This window comes from Balaenoptera physalus, assembly GCF_965194825.1.
Source record: "Balaenoptera physalus genome assembly, chromosome: 19".
Lineage (NCBI taxonomy): Eukaryota > Metazoa > Chordata > Mammalia > Artiodactyla > Balaenopteridae > Balaenoptera > Balaenoptera physalus.
In genome coordinates this window covers 49,516,194-49,537,133 of record NC_138900.1, presented here as the reverse complement: position 1 = coordinate 49,537,133, position 20,940 = coordinate 49,516,194, and the positions used below count along the sequence as shown (strand labels likewise).

Below are 20,940 nucleotides of genomic sequence, written 5' to 3'. Positions count from 1 at the left end.
ATATAGTAACTCAGGACTCCACCTCTTAAGGACTCTGTGCACCACTGCTCTACATGGTAATAATTGGTGAGCAGAGACTCCTGCTTTAGGGCTGAGAGAAGGAGAGTTCAACAGTTTGTCGTGTCCTCCTCATTTTATCCTGACCCTCAACTCCATCTGAGACATCCCACCCACTGCCCATCCCACCATCAGAAATACAGCCTCTGGCAATGTACCTGGGGTTCTCCTTCCAAAATCCTAAAGTTCAACCCATAAATATTTACTGAGCTCCTGCTGTGGGCCAGGAACTCTGCCAGGGGCTGTGACAGACAAAAAGAAGGCAGTTATAATCTCTGTTCTCAAGGAACTTACAGCCCAAATGGCTCCACACCAAGAGTCCCCTGATCCATTACTCTTATGATGCCCTGTGAGGCCACTTCAAGGCTGGCAGCCTGGAAGGGGTCCCTCTGCGATAATTTTCCTGTAGCAAACGAAAACAGCACATTTTTCTACTTTAGCATCACATGAGATGCCATGGCAACAGAGGGCTGTACCAAGAATTAGCTCAGTGATGACCTAGCCAACACAAATTGGCTTAATACTTACTGAGTAAGATTCCTGGAAGAAAAGAAAGTTCAAATAAATAAGTCTCTCTCCAGCTCTCAACAAGCGGAATTGTTTCCTTTCTTCCAGGGCTGTACTTCTCAAATTTTTCTCTGTGCACCCTGGGTCAATGGAGACAGCTGTTCTCAGCTATCTCAAAGCTTAAGGGTCAATACTTTGGCACACCTATAGCCAATTCACATCACACAGTCAGGAAGCACTGGAAAGGATGAAAGTTGCCCAAGTAACATGCTCACACTTATAAAGTAAAAACAGACGGCTAAACCAAAGTCTCACTCAACAATGAACTTGTGAGTGACAGAGAACCCCAGTATCTAGTTCAGATTTCACAGACACTAGGATCTTCTGGGGTATTCCATTCCAAGTGAGGCTCAGCTCTAGCTCAGTGTAAGAGGCAAACAAGTTTCCTGAAAGCTGCACTTTCCTTAGCTCATTTATACAACTTAACAAGATTTGCAATTAGACCTGGACAACGTACTTATTCAGCAAACCCGCCCTCCAGTGAGTCAGCAATCCACATCTTTTCTAGGGGAATAGCCAACTGCAACTGCCCTGAGTAGAAGCACAGTTTTGTCAGAGCTATCTCTGATGATCAGAAATTACCTCAAGGAAATCACATAACATAAGGTAGCTTCCTAATCAAGACTCAGTCTGAAGAGCAAACAGGCTTACTAAGATGAGATCCCCTTTTGACATGGGATGAACTCTGGGAAGAACAGCCATTAGTAATAACAGTGGCTTCCATTTCCTGAGTTCCAACTGTGCTAAGCGTCTTATATGCATTCTCACTCCTCTCTGCAACCACATAAAGTAGGCATGATTATTCCTATTATGGGATGAGCAAACTAGGACTCAAAGAACCTCAAGATCTCATAAAAGTCAAGAACTGAATCAAAGTCTTTCTTATTCCAAACCCCCTACTTCTAACCACCAAATCATCCTGCCTCCCCAAGAGATGGGAAATGAGACTGCAACAGCAGTTGTGTGCTACAAGGCACAGCTGGCCCTTCCCACTGGACAAAGACACAACAGTTTCCTGGAGTGATGACAAAGATTTTCAACCAAGGAGCATAGTAAAGTCACCTGGAGAGTTTTAAAAAAATACAGACTCCTACCAGATTCCAGATATTCTGCATCAAAATCTCAGAAAATGAGACTCTTGAATTTGTATTTTGAAAAACCACCCCAGGAGATTTTAGACCATCAGGTTGACCAGGCTGCACCACCTACCACATGCATACGTGTGAATGTGCAAACAGGACACTCGCATTTGCTGTGCTCATCTCAGGTCCTTGGCCCCTGATATGTGCTCAGTAGTATAGCTGAATCTGTATCTATTCTTAAATCAGCAACCTATCACAGTTGACTCAGCTCCTACTTTATGCCAAGCACAGAGCCAGACACTGATATGCAGACAGAAGACACAATCCCCAGGCCAACCATCAGGTGACACAACACAATAAACTCCATCAGTAGTCACATGAATTGAAGTAGAGGAGTCAATGGTTACATGTGAAGGAAGGCTTTTCCAAGGTAATTAAATCTAAGGTGGATTTTAAAGGACAGATGTAAATTTTCCAAACTGGTGGGTGGAGGTGGGGGTGGGGGGAAAGAAGAGTATTACAAATTGCGAAAACTGCATATCTAAAGCGAAAGGGTGTTAAAACACAGAGCTAATGGCAGATGCACATACTCCCAACAACAAACTATGTAAGCAGGAGACAGAAGTGCCCAGGTGTTAACTTCGGGGTTATGCCAGATTATGAAGAGCCCTGAACGCCCTGCTATGAAGTTTGGCCTTTACCCTGCAGGTACCAAGGAGCCAGTTTTAGGCAATGAAGGACTTATTCAGATTTTCAAGTGGGAATTATCACTTCACAGTTTCAGGAGAGGGAGTGAGCGTGAGGGAGCTGGGCTTCCCCTTATAAAAGCAGAGAGATAACTGGCTTACAAAGCAGGCGACCCGGCTGGATATAGGTGTGATTTTCCCCAACCTGAACAAGGAAGAGACTAGCTGCCCCCCGACCCTGTCGTTCAGTCGTAAAAGAGGAGGTGTGGAGTAGGTGCCAGACACGAGAACGTAGTGAGGACAACCAGGTTGGTTCACCCTCACCGATGTCGACTGGTTGAACAGCAGGCAGGACAGCTGACCACGTCCACCTGGCCCTTGGGGCCTCAGAGACGGGCTACCCAGCGCAGCAGCATGTTTCAAGGCCAGTCAAGCCTCGGACACCAAGGACCCCAAGCAGCCATCGCCTGGCCTGCTACCCACTCCCCCTAGGGCCCGGCGCAGCGGGCACAGGCCGAGCGCTCCGGGCTGGGCAGGGACGGGCCCAGTGTTCCAGGAAGCGACCGTGGCTGCAGCTCGTCAGCCCCTCCCGCCCATGGGGCCGTCGGTCCTGGCCGGGCCGCCTCACCTCGCGCGGGCGGCGGGGTCTTCGGCGTCTGGGCGACTGTGTTGACCCTCTCCGGGCCGCGGACACAGCCCCGGCCACCGCCACCGCCGCCGCCGCAGCCATCCTCAGGCGTCAGCGTCGTGGCGTCATCACAGCGCGCGCTTGACGCCAAAACAAATCCGGGCCGCCCACGGGGCGGGGCAGGGGCGGACTCGAGAGGGCCGGGCTACGCGGTTGGCGGAGCTCCGAGCGTGGCTTGCCAATCAACGCCTTCGGGGCGGGGTCGGGCTCACTCCGGGAATAGGAGGTGAGTCTGTGTCGCTCTAAGTGTCTCGACTCTAGGTTTGGGGCAGGCACCGTGGGAAGTAGGGAGAAAGTTTCAAGATTCACGTTGGGGGGCAGGGCGCTTTATAGTGCGAGGTTGGGGTATTTCCATGGAGATCCAGAGGTTAAGACTCCGCGCTCCCAATGCAGGGGCCACGGGTTCGATCCTTGGTGGGGATCTAAGATCCCGCATTACGCGGGGCGCGGCCAAAAATAAAATAATAATATAGTGCGTGGTTGGGGACGTAGTGCATTTCAGGAGATTTCTGGAAGTGCCTCTGGAACTCCGCAAAGGATCGGTATAAATTTAATTAACAAATCTATTTTTTTTAACTGAAATTAAAATAATTCAGGCACTCAGATATGTTGAATTTGACCTCCATCACAGCGGAGTTGCAAATGGTTAACTTGAGAATAGGTGAAATTAGTTTGGGGCCAACTTCAGAGGAACAGTTTAATTATTGTTGTTTTTGTTACTAAATTTAGTATATCCTGAGACTGCAAAACAAGTAGATTAAAGAAAAATTGTTACCATTAACAATTCCTCTATAGGGTCAGAATTATCTCACTTAACTTTACAATCAACCCAGATTCGGGGTGGAGATGGGGGGGAAATAAATGTCTCAAGTAATAAGGGGGTTTTTTTTCCTTCTTTAATAATATTTTTATTATTTACCTTATATTTACTGTTGGGGCGCAATCCACGTGCTTAGTGGAGTCTTTCACTGGGCAACCATAAAGAGCAGGGCTGGAGAACAATCCAGTTTCTTTCTTTAAGGCAACAGCATTCTTCCCCAACTGGCTGTGACTCAATAGGGATCACCATAAGGGAAAGGTGGCATAGTTCGGCAGGATTTGAACCTGGGCAGGGAAACCCCAATGGATTTCTAGTCCATCACCTTAACCACCCGGCTACAACTACTTTTGAGTGATGATGGGATTGTAATCTCCATACATCTTCCTCATTGCAGTCTGTTCATTTCTTAAAATCTTTATTGAGCCCTTACTTCATACATGGAATTGTCTTTAACTGTATAAGCTAATGTTATACTTTAAACCTAAACATATATTAACACCAATAAAATATCACAGTCTGTTTTATGTAGTAGGGCTTCATAAAAGATTTTATTAAAAAAGAAAACTTTAGGGACGTCTCTGGTGGTCCAGTGGTTAAGACTTCATGCTTCCACTGCAAGGGGGCATGGGTTCAATCCCTGATCGGGGAACTAAAATGCCACAGGCCATGCAGCCAAAAATAAAATAAATAAAAAGAAAAAAGAAAACTTAAAAAATTATTTCCATATGTCTAGTGTGATGCTTAAGGGAATGAACTTAGGGGCCAAGCAAACTTGGGATCATATCCCAGCTCTGACACTTCCACAGTTGTGTGAACTGAACTTAAGCAAGACATCTTCCCTTCCTTAAGCTTCATGTTTCTTATCTGTATAATGAGGATCATAATCTTGACCTCACAGTTATTGTGAGGGTTGAAAATAATATAGAATTCCAGGGTTGATGGGGCTTAGAAACCCACACAACACCTCTATTTTACAGACATTCAGCAAATTAATTCAATAAATATTTATTGAGCCCTTGCTATGGAAGGTGCTGGCCTGGGCTCTGGTGAAGAACACGGGGGCCCTGAGATGAAGAGGTATATTGATGCAGAGGGGACTGGGCTCAGGATATCCAACCCCAGATTCTCCCCTGAACAATAAGCTGTTCCATGTCTGCAGAGCTGCAAACGTGAGAAGCACCATCATCATGATGCTCTGGCCTGGGCAGCTGTGTCTAGGGCCCAGTCCACTTGGCTCTCAGCCCACCCCTTTCCTGCAGCTCTGGGATAAAACACACAAAGCTCTTAAGCCCCTGGCCAGAGAGCAGATTCTGTCCCCAACCCCACCCCCCTGCACACACTCCAGGTCACTCAATTCCAGGGAAGAGCAGGGACTTAGGGGGCAAAAACCAGGGGAAAGTAGGTCACAGCAGGAGGATGGTAATCCCTTTGATGGCTGGCCAACACAATCGAGCCCCTGCTCCTGGAAGCAGCCTGCTCCTGGCCACCCACCAAGAGTGGCTCTAGGAAGACTTTTGGGGTTTGGAGCCCCAGCACCATCCCTCCAAATAGTATGCTCAGGTTAAGAGGGCTGCCCCAAGAAGACATCCTCCATACTGAAGTCATTCTCAGTCCAAGCTTTTGCTGACTGTAACACTTCCTGTGCAGGATTTAGCAATTCTGTTTTTCACTCCACACACTCCCACAAGTATACTCTTTATACCCAGCCTTAGGCTGGGTGCTAGAGACACAAAGAGGACACTTGGGGAATCCAGAGTGGGGAATTCTGACCTAGACCCAGACAGTAACAAGCCAGTGAACCAGTGTTATCCGTACAGAGACAGAAGAAAGCCCAGGAGCTGTGTGGACCTGAAGGAGGCTTCTGATTCAGCATGGAGTCAGGGTTAGGGAGGCGGTAGGTGATACTGAACAAGAAGTAGGAGTTCACCAGGAGGAAATGAGGAAGGTTATTCTGAGCACAGAGAATAGATGTACAAAGAATAAAAGGCTGGCCTTTCCTTCTGGAAGATACTGGTGGTCAAACGGGGTGGATCTGGGTTTTTTTCCTGAACCTTCTCCTTCAGGTGATGTGAGATGGGTAAGGAATGGCTGAGAGAGAAGTGGGGATAAAAATACAGGTGAATGAAGTACAGGAGAAAAGACAGGGCAGAGAGTGAGTTAACCGAGGCATCTTAGCTAACTGGAATGGGAGGGTGTTTGAGAAGCGTTGCTGAAGTAGGGCTCCTACATGATAAAGTAGGGTGGAGGTCTCTGGAGGCACCTGTCACCCTGGAGCCTAATCAAGGGTCCGATCAGGCCTGATTCTGTCCTAGGGCCAACAACCTCCCAGCATGGACTTTAGTGCAAACCTGGCCTGCCAAGTTCTGGACTCCCACCCCTTCTCCCCTCCCAGCTGATTGCCTGGGCCCCTCTTGTAAAGCCCTCTCCAACTCAGCCCCACTTCTCCTCCACCACTTGTAAGTCTTGCATCCTTACCTCCTATCACCCTCTATCATGGTCCTTCTCTGACACCTCCCCTTAACCCAAGGACTGCGTAGGTAGATCACTCCTCTGTGCTACTACAGAGGGGGAGTTGAAGGAGTAGACTGAATAAACTGTCCTATATATAAACATAGCTGGCTTACATAGGGCCTTATAGACAATGAAAAGGAGTTTAATATCAGGATCAGTTTTTCAATTTAGAAAATGGAGAATAAAGTGGAGGGAGTGAGAGTAGAAGCCAGTGAGGAGGCCATGGCAGTGCCCACACAAGTCGTGAGGTGGTGGCTTGGAAGAGGGTCCTGGCAGGGACAGTAGATGACTGATCAATAGAGGGTCTCACCCTGAGGCCTCCTCCTTCCCTCAGGATTCTGCCCGGTCTGATTCTTGCTCTTTTTCTCCACCATGATGAACTGGGGCTCCTCACACATCACACACTCATCTGTGCTTCCAGAAAGCCTTCTGGGATTGTTCTGACCTCACACTGCACACCTCTTCTCAAAGAACAAGCTTGTGGAGAGCATGAGGCCAGAGGAACCCTCATTGTGACCCCAATTTCTGCAGCTCCAGGTCACCTCAAGTACTTGAATGTAGACTCCAATGGGGGCTCCCCACCTTCTGGAACAGGCTCCCCTCAGATGAATCAGGACCACAGAGAAGGAGAGGAAAGGGTACTTAATCTGAACTGTCTTGAAGGCTAAGGTGGTAGTTCAGCAGAGGGAGGAGGAGGTGAGATGGTCAGGAGCCTGGAAACTGGAAAGAACCTGGGGAGGGGGGTGGACTGGCTGAGGGTGGGGGTGGGGACACTCTATCACCTCACATGGCCCCTAGGGACCAGGACAGGAGGGGCAGGTAGGGCTAGGAATGCCAGCCCGGGAGAACAGAGAAAGATGTGCATTCCCGCACATCTTGGGTCACCACCAGCAGTCCTGGAACCTGCTGGCAATGGAAAGCTCTGCATTGCCCCTGGGAAATGAGTGTTTGTGAAGAGAAAGACTGAGTCCCCTATGGTGGCCTTCAGCCCGCCCATCTCGTCCTGGGGAGCAGCTTCTTGAGGCCTCCACCCCAGCCAGGTGGGCCGCAGTGGAAAGAAAGGAAGGAGCTTGGTACAAATATAAATACCTTTAATGAAAGCCGAGCGCTTTCTGAGGAGCCACGACGGCAGCCACCAGGGCAGGGCTGGAGGCGGGGGGCGCTGCTACCCGGCCAGACCGGCTAGGCCAGAGGACCCAGGAGGCAGGCGAGCGCCAGAGCAGCCGCCAGCAGAGGGGGCTCGGGGCCCAGAGTGGGTGCTGGCGCTGTCGCCCGCAGCGTCTCCTGGTTGGTCTCTGGGCCCGCCCCGCGCTCCTGAAGGCGCACAGGGGTGCTGCACAGAGTGTGCAAGTTATCTGGGTGTGGGGCCCGGCGAGCTTCTTGCTGTAGTGACTCCCACACGGCGGCGGCCTCCTCGGGACAGCCCAACAGGACTCGCGAGGCACAGGTGTGGAAATCATTCCAAGACCTGTCAAGGGTGTGGGGTTAGGGGAATTAGGTGGGGCAGGGGGCTTTGGAATGGGAGGGAAGAGGTTCAGACCCCAAGGGTGTGGGGTTAGGCTGCTGCCCTCACGCCTGCCCGTACCTGCAGACGCTCTCCAGCTCACCTCCGCGGCCCATGCCGTCCCCCAAGCGGATGAGACACTCGGCAAAGCCCTGGTATATGGTGTCACAGCGGCCTGGGCCCGCTGTGGTTGCTGCCAGGGGAGATACAAGGACTGGGGGTGGGGGTGGAGAATAGTTGATAGGATAAGGCGGTGCGCCCTCACCATCCCCCCCACCCCCGCTGCCAAACCCCAGGGGTTTGTTTACCAGGGAGCGTTCTGGGGATGTGACTCAGCGTGAAAGGGGTGCCCCAGGGAACTAAGGGGCACATCTGGGGACCACCTGCCTCTGCCCCCTTCTAGGCAGACCTGGACAGGATAGGTGGGGATGGGGGAAGAAGCCTCGTCCCAGGGGTTGGCTCTTCTTCCGAGCTTCTGGGTCCCAGGTCAGGTGAGAATGGTCCATATGAAGGAGTATGGACATGGTGAAGGGAGGCAGGGCCCCTGGCAACGTCCAGTTTCTCTGCAGCCTAGACAATCTTTGTTTGGCCTTTCCATCCCCTCCCCAGAGACAGGTGTTTTCTGATGGGTAGGGCAGAATAGAGGGGGTTGGGATTCAGGTTCGACCCTAAGAGAGGACCTCAGAGATCCCACGGTTGGTCTGGGAGTCCTGCAAGAGGTCAAGTCTCCCCTTATCAGGATGGGGACTGTGGAATTTGTGGGTTCTTCCCTCCGAAACTAGGGTTCAGTTCCCACCCTCACTTTACATCCTGAAGCCACTGGCACACATTCCCTCCCTGGAGCCCTCTCACCTCCTCTCCACCCTGACTCTCAGCGCTCAGGAAGGCTGTGCCTCAGCTCCCACACAACCTACACCCAGCCTGGGGAGGGGGTGCGCGGACTGGGCTGGGTCCAGCACGCCGGCACTCACCAAGGGGCGGCAGCAGCAGCAGCAACAGCCCCAGTGCACAGGGCGGTTGCCAGCGGTGACAGAAGCGGCAGCACATCATCCCCCCCGGGCTGGGAGCCTAGTGCCAGAGCTAGCAGCTTGGAGTGCAGCCCTTCGGCCCAGCCCCCAGAAGGAGGAACTGTGATTGGATGGGGGGTGAGGGTGGAGCTCAAACCAGCCAGCAGCCCTGCCCCCAGTTCAGATAGGCAAAGGAGAAGGGAGGGACTCCAGAGAGGAGAACCCAGGGGCACGGGGTGGTGCTGAGCTGATCCCAGGGCCCTTGCCTTCCCTCAGAGATGGAGAGCGGAGATCTGGGAAGGCAGTTGGGCAGATGAGGGTGGGTATCCAGGGCCCTGGGGTGGGTTGGCCTAGACAGAGCTCCAGGAGAGGGGGCAGGTAACAAAGGGCAGTTATCAAAGTCATGCCAAAGACATACGAAAAGCACACACATACTCCATTTTATTCCAAAAGCATTTAATTGAATTTCTCAATGTTTCTCAAAAACAAAAAGAACCAAATTGGTGGTAAAAAGGAGCATGGAAAATCAACTAAAGTGGTGTCATAATCTCAGGGGTCATGCTCCAGGCATGGCAGAACCCAAGAAGGCACAATACCCACCCTGGGCCCAGCCTAAACCTGCTGGCTACCACAACCTATAGACCATAGCCAGTGCTATCCCCATCAAACACGCCAGAGGTGGGAGCCTGAGCAGGTAAAGGGCAGACATGACCCTGCTTTGGCCTAGGCCTGTCTGCTGACCTTCAGTGCCACCCCATCCTGGGCAAGGCAGACTTAGCTAAGGGAGGCTGGGGGTCATAAGGCCGTGCAGCATGAGGCTGAGACGCCGGGCCGCTTTGCCAAGTGAGTTGTGTGGCTCCGCCTGCAGGAACTGGAAGAGCTTCTGGCGCACCTGGGCCATGACAGAGCCCATGTGGTCCCGAGTGATGGGGTCACTGTGGTCCAGGTGCATCACAGCCTCTTCCAGGTAGCTGGGGGTTTAGGAAAAGAACAGGCTACAGGTGGCCTCCAGCAGAGATGAGTGCCCCCTGGTGGCAATGAGGCCCAGAGGCTGATAATGGAGGCCTCAAAGCCTGAGATGGGTGGGGGCAGAGGGGATTGGTGGAGAAAATTGAGGGGAGTCAGGCAGAAGTGGGAGTCTCTGCCTTGAACTGCTCCCGCCCTTCACCACAGCCCTAGTCCCTGACTATGCCCACTCACCTGAGCTTGAGGTCAGTTCGAGTGCCAAGGTCAGAGGCCAGTTGCTGGATGAGTGAAAGGAGTACAGGCTGGGAGAGGGGGCAAGGTGGCTGCCCAAAAACCTGGCCTGGGTCCACAGTTTCACACACGTACAGCACCAGGTTCAGGTCGGCAGCTGTCAGGGCCTGAGTAGAGAAAAGAGTTAATAGCTAATGTGAGGATGGAATGCCTGCTTGTCGGCTATGTGGCCTGGGAGAGGATGACCAGAGTAGGGCATCCTGAGGGGGATGCTTTGGGGCCCAGAGAGAGCACTGTAGGGCTGTGTTGTTACTCTAGGGAATCAGGAAAGGTTTCCTGAGAAGGGTGGTTCTGAAACAAGGTAGACTGAGGTAGGAAGAAAGGGATCTAGGGTCCAGACAGAGGGAAAAGCAAGGGAAATGCCCTGGAGGCCAAAGAGAACCAAAAAGAGTCTGCTGAGGCCAGACCACCCGAAGCCTGATGGGTAGAGTGGAATGTATGATGTGTGGGCCTTGTCAGGAGACTCCTGACTCTATCTGGGCTTAGTGCCCGGCTTACCTGCTGGAAGGCCTGATTGAGGTGGCCCTGCTGCAGCAGCTGCAGGATATGGGCTTGCTGGGCTTGGCAGTCGAGGTGGGTGGCAGGGACAGGTGTGCCAGCGGCTGAGCGCATGGCCTGCATGATGCTAGAGGTGACGGCAGCCTGCTGCTCCTTGAGTGCCACACTCACCTCACCCTTAACAATGCGCTGCACCTGTGCTAAAATTGCCTCTTGCAGGCTGCAAAGGCAAGTGAGGGAGATGAGGCTAACAGGCAGTTGGGTCTGGCCCTTTCCAAACCCACCACCTAGCTCAGTGCCCTGCCCACACACCTGCCCACAGCCACGTGCAGCTGGTGCTGCACCTCAGCCCGAACGCTGCTGGACACGGTAGCCGCCATCTGCTCAGTGGCCCCCTGCAGTGTGCTGACCAGGCCCCGCAGCTGGGCCAGCACGGGCTCCCGCGCCTCCTGTTCTCGTGCCTTTCGGCTCTTCATGTGGCTCTCCAGCTGCTGCAAGTCTGCGAAGTGACCATGGGGGCCATGAGAGGGATGGTAGGGAGAAGATGATAGCCCTTCCCCTCTTGGGGCATATGACCCTACTCACATTCCTGCGTGCCCAGTCGGAAGCTATCATTGATCTGCTGGAACATGGCCTGGCAGCTCTTCTCGAAGGCGGGCAGTACCACGCTCTGGAAGGCTTCACGGTAGGCGGCCTGCATTGGCCCCTGTAACGTGTCTGCGGCTGCTCGGGCAATGGCATCTGTTAAGTTCTGGGGGTGGAAGAAGGGGCTGAGTTGAAAGCTGAGCCCAAGCCCACCAACCACCAACCTCCCTCATCTTGGGCCCCACAGCACCTTGGACTTCAGCAGCTTGGAGATATTCTCTTTCATGCTACCCTCCACGGCTGTGAGTTTGGTGGCCACTGAGTTGCTCAGTTGGCCTGCCACGGGCTCCAGACTCCTAGACACACCTGGGACAGGGTGAGGAGGGAAAGGTAGAGCCATGAGAGGAAGCTTGACAGGTAGGGGGCCCCACTCCCATCTGGCCCACCCAGAAAAAGTCTCCATGCAAAACTCACATGGAGGAACCGTCTTCTTGATCTCATCCCGTATGCTGCGCTCCAGCCGCCCAGCCACAGCTGAAGATAGTGCTTGGGACAGCTGTTGCGTCAGCTGCTCCTGCAGCTGCCCACCACGCTGCTGTCCCTCGGCCAGTGCCCGCTCCAGTCGCCGCTCTGCATTGTAGCTAAGGAACAGGGCTGCAGCAGGTCCCATATCCCTTCCTGGGCCAAGAATGCTGCTGCCACCCCATGCTGCGCCACTGCCCACAAGGATACGCTCCTGCTCGTGCCGTGACTCTAGGGCACGTTCTACGTGGCCCGTGACAGTGCTCTGCAGGCCTTCAAGTTGGGTGCACAGACGCTGTAGCAGCTCTTCTTGGCTGTGCCGAAGCTGCGCCAGCTCTCTCTGCTGTTGCCAAATTAGTGCTGGCCAGTCCTCAGGGGCCTCTGCCACCTGCCAGGAACACCAACAGTCACATGATGCCCACCCCGCCCATCCCCACACACCAGACCAGGGGAAGGCTTGGACCCTACCCCACCCCTACAGGCAGGAGTCCCAGAAGCAGAAAGGGGTTTGCTCGCTCACCTGGTGCTCTGTGAGCCGGGATCCCACGGATGAATTCCTGCCATAGAGGAGGAGCGCCTCAGGCCATGTCAAGCAGGCAGCCTGAAGACCACCCCTCTCCCTGGCCCCAGGACCCCTCCTACCCGTCATCCTTTTTGCCCTTTCGCTTGAGCTTGGGTGAGGCCCGAGGGGATCCTTTGGTCTTCCAGTCCTTGGCAGGAAGACGTGGAGTGGGAACTCTGGTGCCAAAGCCCCCTGCAGCAGAGGCCAGGCTGGCCACCTCGTCATCGTGGTCACTGTGGGAAGGGCAAGGAGAGAAATAGGCACCTACCCACTTGTTGGCCCTCCCTGTGAGAGGAACGGTGCGGGGTGGTGCCTACCTTTGCTCGGCACTGGCGTCCTGACTGTCATGTTGCTGCAGCAGGTGATAAGGTGGTCGGTGAAAGGCCAGGCTCTTGTGCTTTTCCTGGAGGCCATTCCGGGGGCTGGGGGGACAGGCCAACTCAGCAATGGATGATTCTATCTGAAGCCCCTACCGTCAGCACATTTCCCCCCTCCTAAGCTCCTCACCTCTCTGCCAGGCTGCTGCAGGTCTCACGAGTAATGTCTGGTGCCGTAGGCCAGACCTGACTGTCAGGGGCCGTGGCCTCCTGGGTCAAGGCTGTCTCCAGGAGGGAAGGGGTACTATGCCGATCCCCATCCCCAGGGCCTCCATCCAGGCTAAGCTGGGGGCCAAGCTCGGGTCCCGGCCGGGGCCGTGGAGACAGCAGGTGTAGTGCTGAAGCAGCTGAGGCCATACTGTCCGGCTCCAGGCCCTCAGGAGCAGAGGAGCCAAAGCCACGGGACAGTGCCTCAGATGCGATCTCAGGGATATCCTGGGACAGGGCAGTGGAAGCTGAGGAGATAACATCGGGGGAGCGGGTGCGGCTGGGGGAAGCCTGGGGTAGCCCCAGGGGCTCCACTTCCTGCAGCTCCAGGGAAAGTGTAGAGGCAGCAGTAGGCACCTGAGGTGGGCCAAAGGTGGGAACTTAGGTGGTGGGAAGTAGGAGTAAAAGGAGTACAGAGACGAAGCACTGGTGTGTGTAGTGATGAGAGATGGGACAATGGGGAAGGGGGAGGAAGGTCAAAAATGGCCGCAGCCCAGGAGGAGAGGAGGTGGGGATGGAAAGGCTGAGGATCTGCCCTCCAGGGACACCGGGGGCTGAAATACCCTCAGGGGAAACATGGACCACCTGAGGAAGAGCAGGACCAGAAGACAGGGTGCTGTGGGAGGAGACTGCCGCCGGCCTTCCCACTCCCATATACCTGCTACACTGCACTTCACACACACCCACACACGCACCTGCCCGGGCCCTTTGGGAGGCAATTTGTCGGCCGGACTTGGGAGCAGGCCAGGCAGGAGGCTACGCGGGCTTGCCTGCAGGCTGCTGCTGCTGCTCATTGTCAGACCGCCATCCAGCTGTAGCTTGGGGCTCAAGGTCAGCTCCTCAGGCGGCCTGGTGGCAGGAAGGATGAAGTGTAAGCAGCCAGAGCCTGGCATCACCTGGCACCAGCCCCTGCCACGCCCTAACTCTGACCCTCATTTCACCTGGGCAAAGAGGGGTCCACGGCCGAAGTACTGCTCATGGCAGACACCGCTGTAAGAGAGGAACTGCTGCTGCTGCTGCTGCTGCTACTGGGAGATGCAGCGATCTGGGGAGATGCGGAGAACGAGGGCTGTGGCTGTGGGGGGCACTCCCAGGGCCTCCCTCCCTGCGTCCCACACTCCTCCCGCAGCATACCTGCTGCAGGGAGGTACTAGGTGTCATGAAGGCATCAGGTGTCATCAGCTTGGGCTTGGTCTCACTGCTCAGACTGAGGAAGTCGGCAGGTGCAGGCAGCTCCACGATGCGTCGGAGGTCAGGCTGGGAGCCGTGAGTGGCCGATCCCAGGCCCTCAGAAGCCAGTTCTGGTCGAGACTCTCCAAATGCTGTGGGAAAAGCTGCCGCTTGAGTCAGATTTCAGACCCCAGTCAGAACCTGCTTTCCTCTCACCCCCAACTCACCAAAGTCCTCATGGGCAGGGTGTGTGGGGAGCGGGGCCACCACGTCAGGGTTCAGCTGTGGTTGGAAACGGATCTGTACATCTTGCAATGCCCTGCAGGGAGAGCAGGGGGAGAATATGAGAGTCAGTGTCAGCAGGGTAGGGAGGGGCACAGACAGGGCACAGGCGGGCCTCCCCAGCACACTCACTTAGTGTGCACACAAAAGAGCTTGATGAGCACACCGGCTGCAGACTCCATGGCACCAACTCCGTGGGTCCCATCTGCAAGGACAATGTGGACGACTAAGCCCCTGGCCCTCTGTGCCTCAGCACTCCCCTACATCCCAACACACATCCCTGACCCTGAGGAGCTCACCAGCCCCTAGGCTGTCATTCTCCTCCTCGGCTGGCAGCACCTCAGTGTGCCGCAGCCGGCAGCGACTCACAACCTGGATACCGAAGCTCAGCACAGGGTGGGTGAGCAGGAACTCAGAGATGGAGCTGAAGCAGGCACGGCCCTCCTCCTGGTTCTGCAGCAGTTCCATCACGTAGAGAACCTGCACAGGAAGCGAGTTCACAGCTGAGCTCAGGGGCTGGGAAGCTGTGGATGTACCACACACACCCTTGTCCTCCCTGATGCTATCAGCTCTGCCCAGAGTGTCCCCACTGCAGCCCACCTTCCGTTGCACATCGCTGAGAATCAGGTATTCTGCTGAGAGGTCCAGGCAAACCTTGAGGCTGGGGGGCACACTCACTGAGCTGAAGATATCTGGGGAGAAGCTGGAGGGGGGCGCCACGAGGCAGGATGAATGAGACTGAGAGGGTAGAAGGAACCCAACCCTGCCCCTGCCCAGCCCCACAGCCCCTGCTTACCGAATGGTCTGCAGGCAGGTCCAGGACACCGTGCACCACATCTTCAGCTCCCGATTCTGGTCAGCGCCAGTAATGAGGAACCTCCAGAAAGGGACCCTGCAAAGCAACAAGGCACTGAGTGGCTGGCTGGGCCCCTGCTGGGAGCCCAAAGTCCAGCCCACCACCCTCCTGCCTGCCCACTCACTCACTCAGGATCCTGTTTCTTGTGGTTGTCACAGAACAGGAGGCAGGAGAGGGGCCTTCCATCGTGAGGCTTCCACTCGTGCAAACACCTGCAGGCAGGTATATGAGTGGCCTGAGTGGGTGATCTGATCTCCTACCTGGGGGAGCCCAGGCCCTCAGGCTCCGCCTTACCTTGGCTCATCCTGCCCCTCAATGTAAATCTGCCAGAACTTGACAAAGCCATCATGACTTGCGGTAGCCAGGACAGTCCCATCAGGTGAGAGGGCCCCTTCACTTAGGCACTGGGAAGAACCCAAAAAGCCTTGCTTTGCCACCTGACTAGAGGTGGGAGCAAGTCCTCCTCAGGTGAGGATGGCAGTGAGCTAGGCTGACCCAAAGCAGATCTGCATGTTTGTATGAAAGACAATTAACGGGGGCGGGGTGCTGTAGAGAAGACCAGATCCATGGGGTGCATGGTTAGGTGTGAGCGCTACAGGAGACGGGTCCCTCTGTGCTCCAAGTTCCCATGGCAGAGTGCTAGAAAGCTATCTGGGCAGCTGTGGCAACAGGGAATAGATGAGGGACATAAAGCGGTGGGGAGAGGAGGGCAGGAAAGGCAGTCAGTTGCAGGCTTACTGTGCTGTGGCCTTTTACCACGATGAAGCCCTGCTTGATCTGGCTGACATCCACGGGCCAGGTGCTGTGGTTGGAGCGGAGCATGTCCAGGTCCCATACCTCAGCCTGGCAGGTACAGGGAGGTGAGCGTTCAGCCCATGACTACACCATTGCTACTTGGTCCCCTCCTCTCCCCCCATGCCCAGCCCCCTCACCCGGTCCTCATGCAACAGGGCCACCGTTGGGCTGCCCTCCTCACAGCAGTCCTCACTCTCTTCGGGGATGAAGGGGCACCAGATGATCCTGCGGAAGTGGTTCAGTGGAGTGCCCTCTGGCTGTCGGATATGGACCAAGATCTCTTCTCTGAGCAGGGTGTTAAGGGCTAGGCAGGTGGATAATGAGGTATGTCTGGCAGACCCAGCTCCGCCCACTTTTCTTCAGTCCCCCATCCCACCCTGGGAAAGGATACTGAATTTTGCCATTAACCAGGGCCAAGCGCCACACAAACAGGTTGCCTGCCTCATCCAGGCAGGCCAGCTGTGGGGAATTGAGGTGTGCAAAGGCCAGATCAGCCACGCTGCCTGTGAAGCCTTTGAGCAGGGTCCTCTCTGAAGTGCTGACACTGATCACCCGTACCATCGCTGAGCCGTTGTTGGCAGCTAGAATCAGGAGAGCGGTAGGCCATGAATAAGTATCTAGGCCCAGGCAGCAGCAGAGAAGCCCTGCCCTTGCCTGCCTCTCTGCCACTACCAGTCTCAAGCTCTGTTTTCTCACTCGGCTCCAGAAGGCCTGGCAGAGCTGGGACCAGCACAGACAAGCCTTCCATTATACCTCTACGGTCTGAGTGGGCTGAGTGACCAGACAGTAGAGCTGCATCTCTGGGGCTACTAGCAGAACACCTCCCTCCTCCGTACTGTGCCTACTCACCCCGAATAGCATAGGCCAAGAAAGAGTTGGACACAGCAATCAGGTTGCCATAGTAGTATTTCTGCTCCCAGTCATACTTGGCGACGGGCTGGATTTTCACCTGAGAACCAAGAGTGAGGAAGGTCATAGAAGTCGAGGGCTGGGGCAGCTTTCCTGGAGCTGAGGTAGCCCCCAGCATGCCTGGGGACAGTAGAGGCCATATGCGCAGGCCCAGCCACCCATTCACAACTCTTGGGGACAGATTCCCACAGAGAATGGCAGCCAACCCTGGCTTCCCGAGACTGGGATACACTACCTGTCTGTCAGGATAGTCCCCAACGGTACTGACAGCATGGAATGGGGGAGAGACAGCCTAAGTGTGCCCCATCCATTATACATGCCATGATATCCTGGTGCCCACCTTGTTGCTCCCCCGTGCCTTGCTCGAGATGCTAGAGTCACTGCTGGCCACAATCTCCACCTCCTTGGCCAAAATCCCGATGCAGGTGGAACTGTCGTCTCCTAAGAGGCAGCTGTGGGGAGGGGTGCACAGCGTGACTCTTGTCCACCCAAAGTCTCGATAGGCAGGGTTGGGGGGAGAAGATACAGACACTCTGGTGAAAGTGTAAAGTCCCAGATGCCCAACTCTGCCTGGTTCACTGGTCCCCAAACCTACAGCTTCCCTTGCTCACCTCCCTCCTTGGGAATGGCCCTACTTCCATGCTAAACCAGGTGCCCAAACTTCAGATCCAGGCCAGGCCCTTGAGCTTGTCGTTGCCCCTCATCCTAGTGCAAACTCAGTGTGGTTAAGTGTTCCACCCCAGGTCATCTAGTGGGGAAGGAGCAGAGGCTGCTGGACCCTCTCCCCTCACCTTATGCCTTTAGTTCACAAATGCCTCAAAGACCCCATCACCACCACTGCCATCTCCCAGACACTCACATGACCTGCTTTTCCTGCAGGTTAATAGGTGGCATGGCTCGGAGACCAGGCTTGTTTGTTGAAGTACCATCACCTGAGCAGAGGGGGTCTGGGACCAGGAGCCCATTGAGATCTCCATTGTAGGCATTAGATGGTCGCTGGCTCTCTGCACTGGGACCTAGAGACAGAAAGGGCCACTCTGATGAAGTTATTCCACCTGCCCACTGGCCTCTCCTCCTGCAGAGCTTCATTCAAGAACCATGAGGTGCTCTAGGAACACTCAACAAAGCTTGTCAGTGGGGAGGAGGGCCCTTTGTTCAACCTTTATTCCATAAACACTGATGGTGAACCCAATGCATGCTAGGACCAAGGATGAGCATGAGGCTCTTCTACCTGGAGGAAGGGTATAAGAATGCTCTGAGTCCAATTAATACTCATGCCTGGGTCAGTACAGAGGGACTCTGTGTACTTGAAGGAGGGCATGGGAAGGGTCAGGACAGACTTTACAGAGGAGGTGCCATCAGAGCCAGCGTGGCTAGAACACACAAACATGGGAAGGATGGAGGGAAAACAAGGCTGCAGAGGTCTTAGGTATGAGGCTGGGGTGCTTAGATTTTCCCTGTGGTAATGAGAGCCACAAAAGTTTTAAATGGGAAAGTGACATGATCTGCTATGGCCAGAGGACTGACTGCTCTAAAGTAGCATGCAGGATAGTTGAGAATCCAGGTGAGAGATACCAGGGCCTACACCAAAGTAGTGGAGGAGTTGGAGAAGAGAGGGTGGGCTTCTAAGGCATGGAAAGACATGATAAGATGTGCAAATAAGAAAGAAAGGAGACTGCCTGACACGGAAATGGCTCAGAAGAAGCCACCCTGGAGAAATGGACATGAAGGAGTTGGACAAAGAGTAGAGAAATTATGGGGTAGGGTGTGTAATCAGGAAAGACAGCCTTTCAGTTGTTTACCATTGGCTGTGTTTCAAGCACCCTCATAGGTTCAGACACTACTCCAAAACTCCCAGATAGCAAGGAGAGTAGGGCCTCATATTCAAGGAATATGACAAGTTTCTAGTCACAAAACAGCCTGCGGTCTCACATTGTCCTCCAGTGAGAGGAGACAAGCAAGGGCTACTTGGCAAACAGGGGAATCAAGTACCCATCAATAAGCAAAGAGTTAAGAGGAAAGACTACAGGCCACCTCACTTGCATCAGAGCCACCTTAGCTGCTCAGGGGTAAGCTGACCACTCTCCCTTCCAGGCAGGCTACCATGAGGACAAACAAACAAGCAACATGTTACCCATGCCAGGCTCTACCAAACCTTTGTGAAGACTAGTCTGCTAGCAGCTAATAAGCATGAGAGGGCCAGGCCAAGCTCATGCGTCCAGGGAGCACACACTCCAAGCCTGGGGAAAAGGGCTTGGTGGTTCCAGGCAGCAGATAGATTTTCTCAGAGATTAGAGGCTAGCTAAACCCAGGAGTGAGCACCAGTGCCTGCTTCCAAAGGGAGCCAGTTTGGGCCTTCCAGCAGGTTTCAGAACAGGGTCTGAGGAAACACCAATTCTCAGCTCTGGCCACTGCACATCCACACCACCATTACCAGCCATTCTCTCAACCACTACAACATTTCACAGGTCCCTGAACCTGCCATGAAACTTTGGTACTTTCACATATGCTATTTCCTCTTTGCAGAATGTCTTTCCTGACACCCAAGCCCCTCTCCATATTACAAGACCTAGCCTAAACACTGCTCTTCTCTCGGATCTGTTCTCAGGCATTCTCCAGCCCCCACCCCACCCACCCTATCCCCATCACAGTGCCAAACACTTATCTCTTTCAATGAGAAGAGCATTATATTACACCTTGTTAGCTCTGTGTCCTAGGAGCTCACTGAGGGCAGGAGCAGCTCTGAGGTACCACTGCAAACCCAAGAAAAGTTTAAACGAATCGACGTAAACTAGGGCTTGCAGATGTTTGTAGCCTAATCCAATCAGGACTGTGCAGTCTGTGATTTGCCTTAATCCCAAAGAGGACACAGAATTGGGGTTGGTCACCTTCCTCCTGAAAATCAGTTTCAGAACCGCATGCCTAGAGTCTGTATTCCAGAAGGAAGGGCAAGTTGCATAGGGAGATCAGCGGCTCTTCAGCACAGCGCCTAGGTCTAGACCCAGAACTCCGCATACAGAGCCCAGACTAGGCCTCTGAACTGTGGCAAAAGGGTAGGGAACCCGGGCCAGTTCCAGGAACACTAGAGACGTTGCGGCCAGGACACCTGGTGGGCTCTGCGAACTCAGAGAAGGTGCCTCACCTTCAGCCGAGACGCTGAAGGACGAGGCAGAACGGCCCGGCTCCGGGATGGGGAAGGATCGCACCCAGGGGTCTGCGCCCTTCAGCAAGCACGCTCAGGGATCTGCCGCTCCGACCCTCGTCTGCCCTCACCAGCCGGGAGGATGCAGAGCCGGTCCTGAGTGACCCGAGGACCATGAGGGTGGCCGAGGCCCGCATCGCCCTTCTGCCCGCTCACCAAGGACCCACCCCCACCGTTCCGGCTCACCCCCCGCGGGCCGGTCCAGCTTGAGGATGTCCCGCAGGTGCTGCGTGGCGTCCTCGATGTCGATGCTCGCGCAGGAGGAGGCCATGGGCCCAGCCGCGGGCGCCCGGGTCCGCGCCGCGTTCGTTCGCCGCCGCCGCGCACCGTCCAGCTGAGCACAGCCCCGCCAGGACCAGACAGTGGGACCAGTCACTACACTCGGTCCAACCTAAGCTCGCAAACCGCCGCCCGCGCCGCGTTCCCTGAGCCCCGCCAACCCCACCAACCGCCTCCACTTCCGGCCCGCCCCATACTCGTCTCCCGGAACCTAAGCGGAGCGGAGAAGAAAGGTTCCGGGCTGGGGGTCGGACGCTTCGCCCCTCCCGGAGCCCGCCCCTATTGCGGTCCCGCCCCTGCGCTAGTAGGGTCTGGGGAGTTCCTCGAGGCTGAGGTAGAGCAAATGTCCACCTACTGGACCGCCCAAAGCGCCCTACTTGCCTCAGGATATCCCGCCCGGTCCATGTCCACTCCCAAAGCATGGGCTCATGGTGGGCCTAGGACCGGGTCAATTTGGTTGCCCAAGCTGAATCCCTCAGATGCCCCAGGAACAAGCTGAATTGGCAGGAGCCTCGGT

General features: G+C 54.8%; 3 protein-coding genes across 10 annotated transcripts in view; all 3 read right to left on the bottom strand.

The window, feature by feature from the left end:
- Positions 1–3,174, bottom strand: part of PSKH1 (protein serine kinase H1) — a 28,937-nt gene extending 25,763 nt beyond the window's left edge. For both annotated transcript variants that reach the window (XM_082436117.1, XM_082436118.1), the window contains exon 1: positions 3,021–3,174. The gene's annotated coding sequence lies outside the window, so the exon portion shown is untranslated. The remainder of the gene's footprint in view (positions 1–3,020) is intronic.
- A 4,311-nt stretch (positions 3,175–7,485) lies between these two features.
- Positions 7,486–9,248, bottom strand: NRN1L (neuritin 1 like). 2 transcript variants are annotated; one of them, XM_082436135.1, is made up of 3 exons: positions 8,887–9,248; positions 7,997–8,129; positions 7,486–7,879 (listed from the first exon to the last, which is right to left on the bottom strand). In XM_082436135.1, exons 1-3 carry the CDS (start codon positions 8,963–8,965, stop codon positions 7,594–7,596), a joined length of 498 nt encoding a protein of 165 aa, XP_082292261.1. In that variant the 5' UTR covers positions 8,966–9,248; the 3' UTR covers positions 7,486–7,593. The 2 variants fall into 2 exon arrangements, with proteins under 2 accessions (XP_082292261.1, XP_082292260.1); XM_082436134.1 differs by lacking the exon at positions 8,887–9,248 and adding an exon at positions 8,325–8,751 and having other exon boundaries at positions 7,997–8,108.
- A 109-nt stretch (positions 9,249–9,357) lies between these two features.
- EDC4 (enhancer of mRNA decapping 4) lies at positions 9,358–20,633 on the bottom strand. Of its 6 annotated transcripts, none has more exons than XM_082436034.1 (29): positions 20,331–20,632; positions 17,802–17,958; positions 17,283–17,394; positions 16,883–16,982; positions 16,425–16,614; positions 16,171–16,318; positions 15,977–16,081; positions 15,533–15,642; positions 15,367–15,450; positions 15,179–15,274; positions 14,983–15,085; positions 14,682–14,862; positions 14,515–14,587; positions 14,328–14,419; positions 14,065–14,264; positions 13,872–13,975; positions 13,626–13,779; positions 12,854–13,287; positions 12,664–12,768; positions 12,427–12,579; positions 12,305–12,341; positions 11,995–12,172; positions 11,737–11,892; positions 11,513–11,628; positions 11,263–11,428; positions 10,990–11,176; positions 10,678–10,897; positions 10,123–10,286; positions 9,358–9,893 (listed from the first exon to the last, which is right to left on the bottom strand). In XM_082436034.1, the coding sequence occupies exons 1-29, from the start codon at positions 20,413–20,415 to the stop codon at positions 9,701–9,703; spliced, it is 4,203 nt and encodes a 1,400-aa protein (XP_082292160.1). In that variant the 5' UTR covers positions 20,416–20,632; the 3' UTR covers positions 9,358–9,700. The 6 variants fall into 6 exon arrangements, with proteins under 6 accessions (XP_082292160.1, XP_082292162.1, XP_082292161.1 ...); XM_082436036.1 differs by having other exon boundaries at positions 13,701–13,779; XM_082436035.1 differs by having other exon boundaries at positions 14,065–14,252.
- Positions 20,634–20,940: the final 307 nt, after the last annotated feature.

Excerpts from the sequence above, each read along its gene's own strand:
- EDC4 (XM_082436032.1), bottom strand. The coding sequence starts at position 20,415 with ATGGCCTCCTCCTGCGCGAGCATCGACATCGAGGACGCCACGCAGCAC. Across the intron at positions 16,319-16,424 it reads CTGGTTAATGGCAAAATTCA|AGAAGAGATCTTGGTCCATA; the intron begins GTATCCTTTCCC and ends CACCCTGCTCAG. Across the intron at positions 16,082-16,170 it reads CCCTGTTGCATGAGGACCGG|GCTGAGGTATGGGACCTGGA; the intron begins GTGAGGGGGCTG and ends TGTACCTGCCAG.
- NRN1L (XM_082436134.1), bottom strand. The coding sequence starts at position 8,439 with ATGTCCATACTCCTTCATATGGACCATTCTCACCTGACCTGGGACCCA. Across the intron at positions 8,109-8,324 it reads TCCCCACCTATCCTGTCCAG|CAACCACAGCGGGCCCAGGC; the intron begins GTCTGCCTAGAA and ends CTCCCCTGGCAG. Across the intron at positions 7,880-7,996 it reads GAGCTGGAGAGCGTCTGCAG|GTCTTGGAATGATTTCCACA; the intron begins GTACGGGCAGGC and ends CACCCTTGACAG.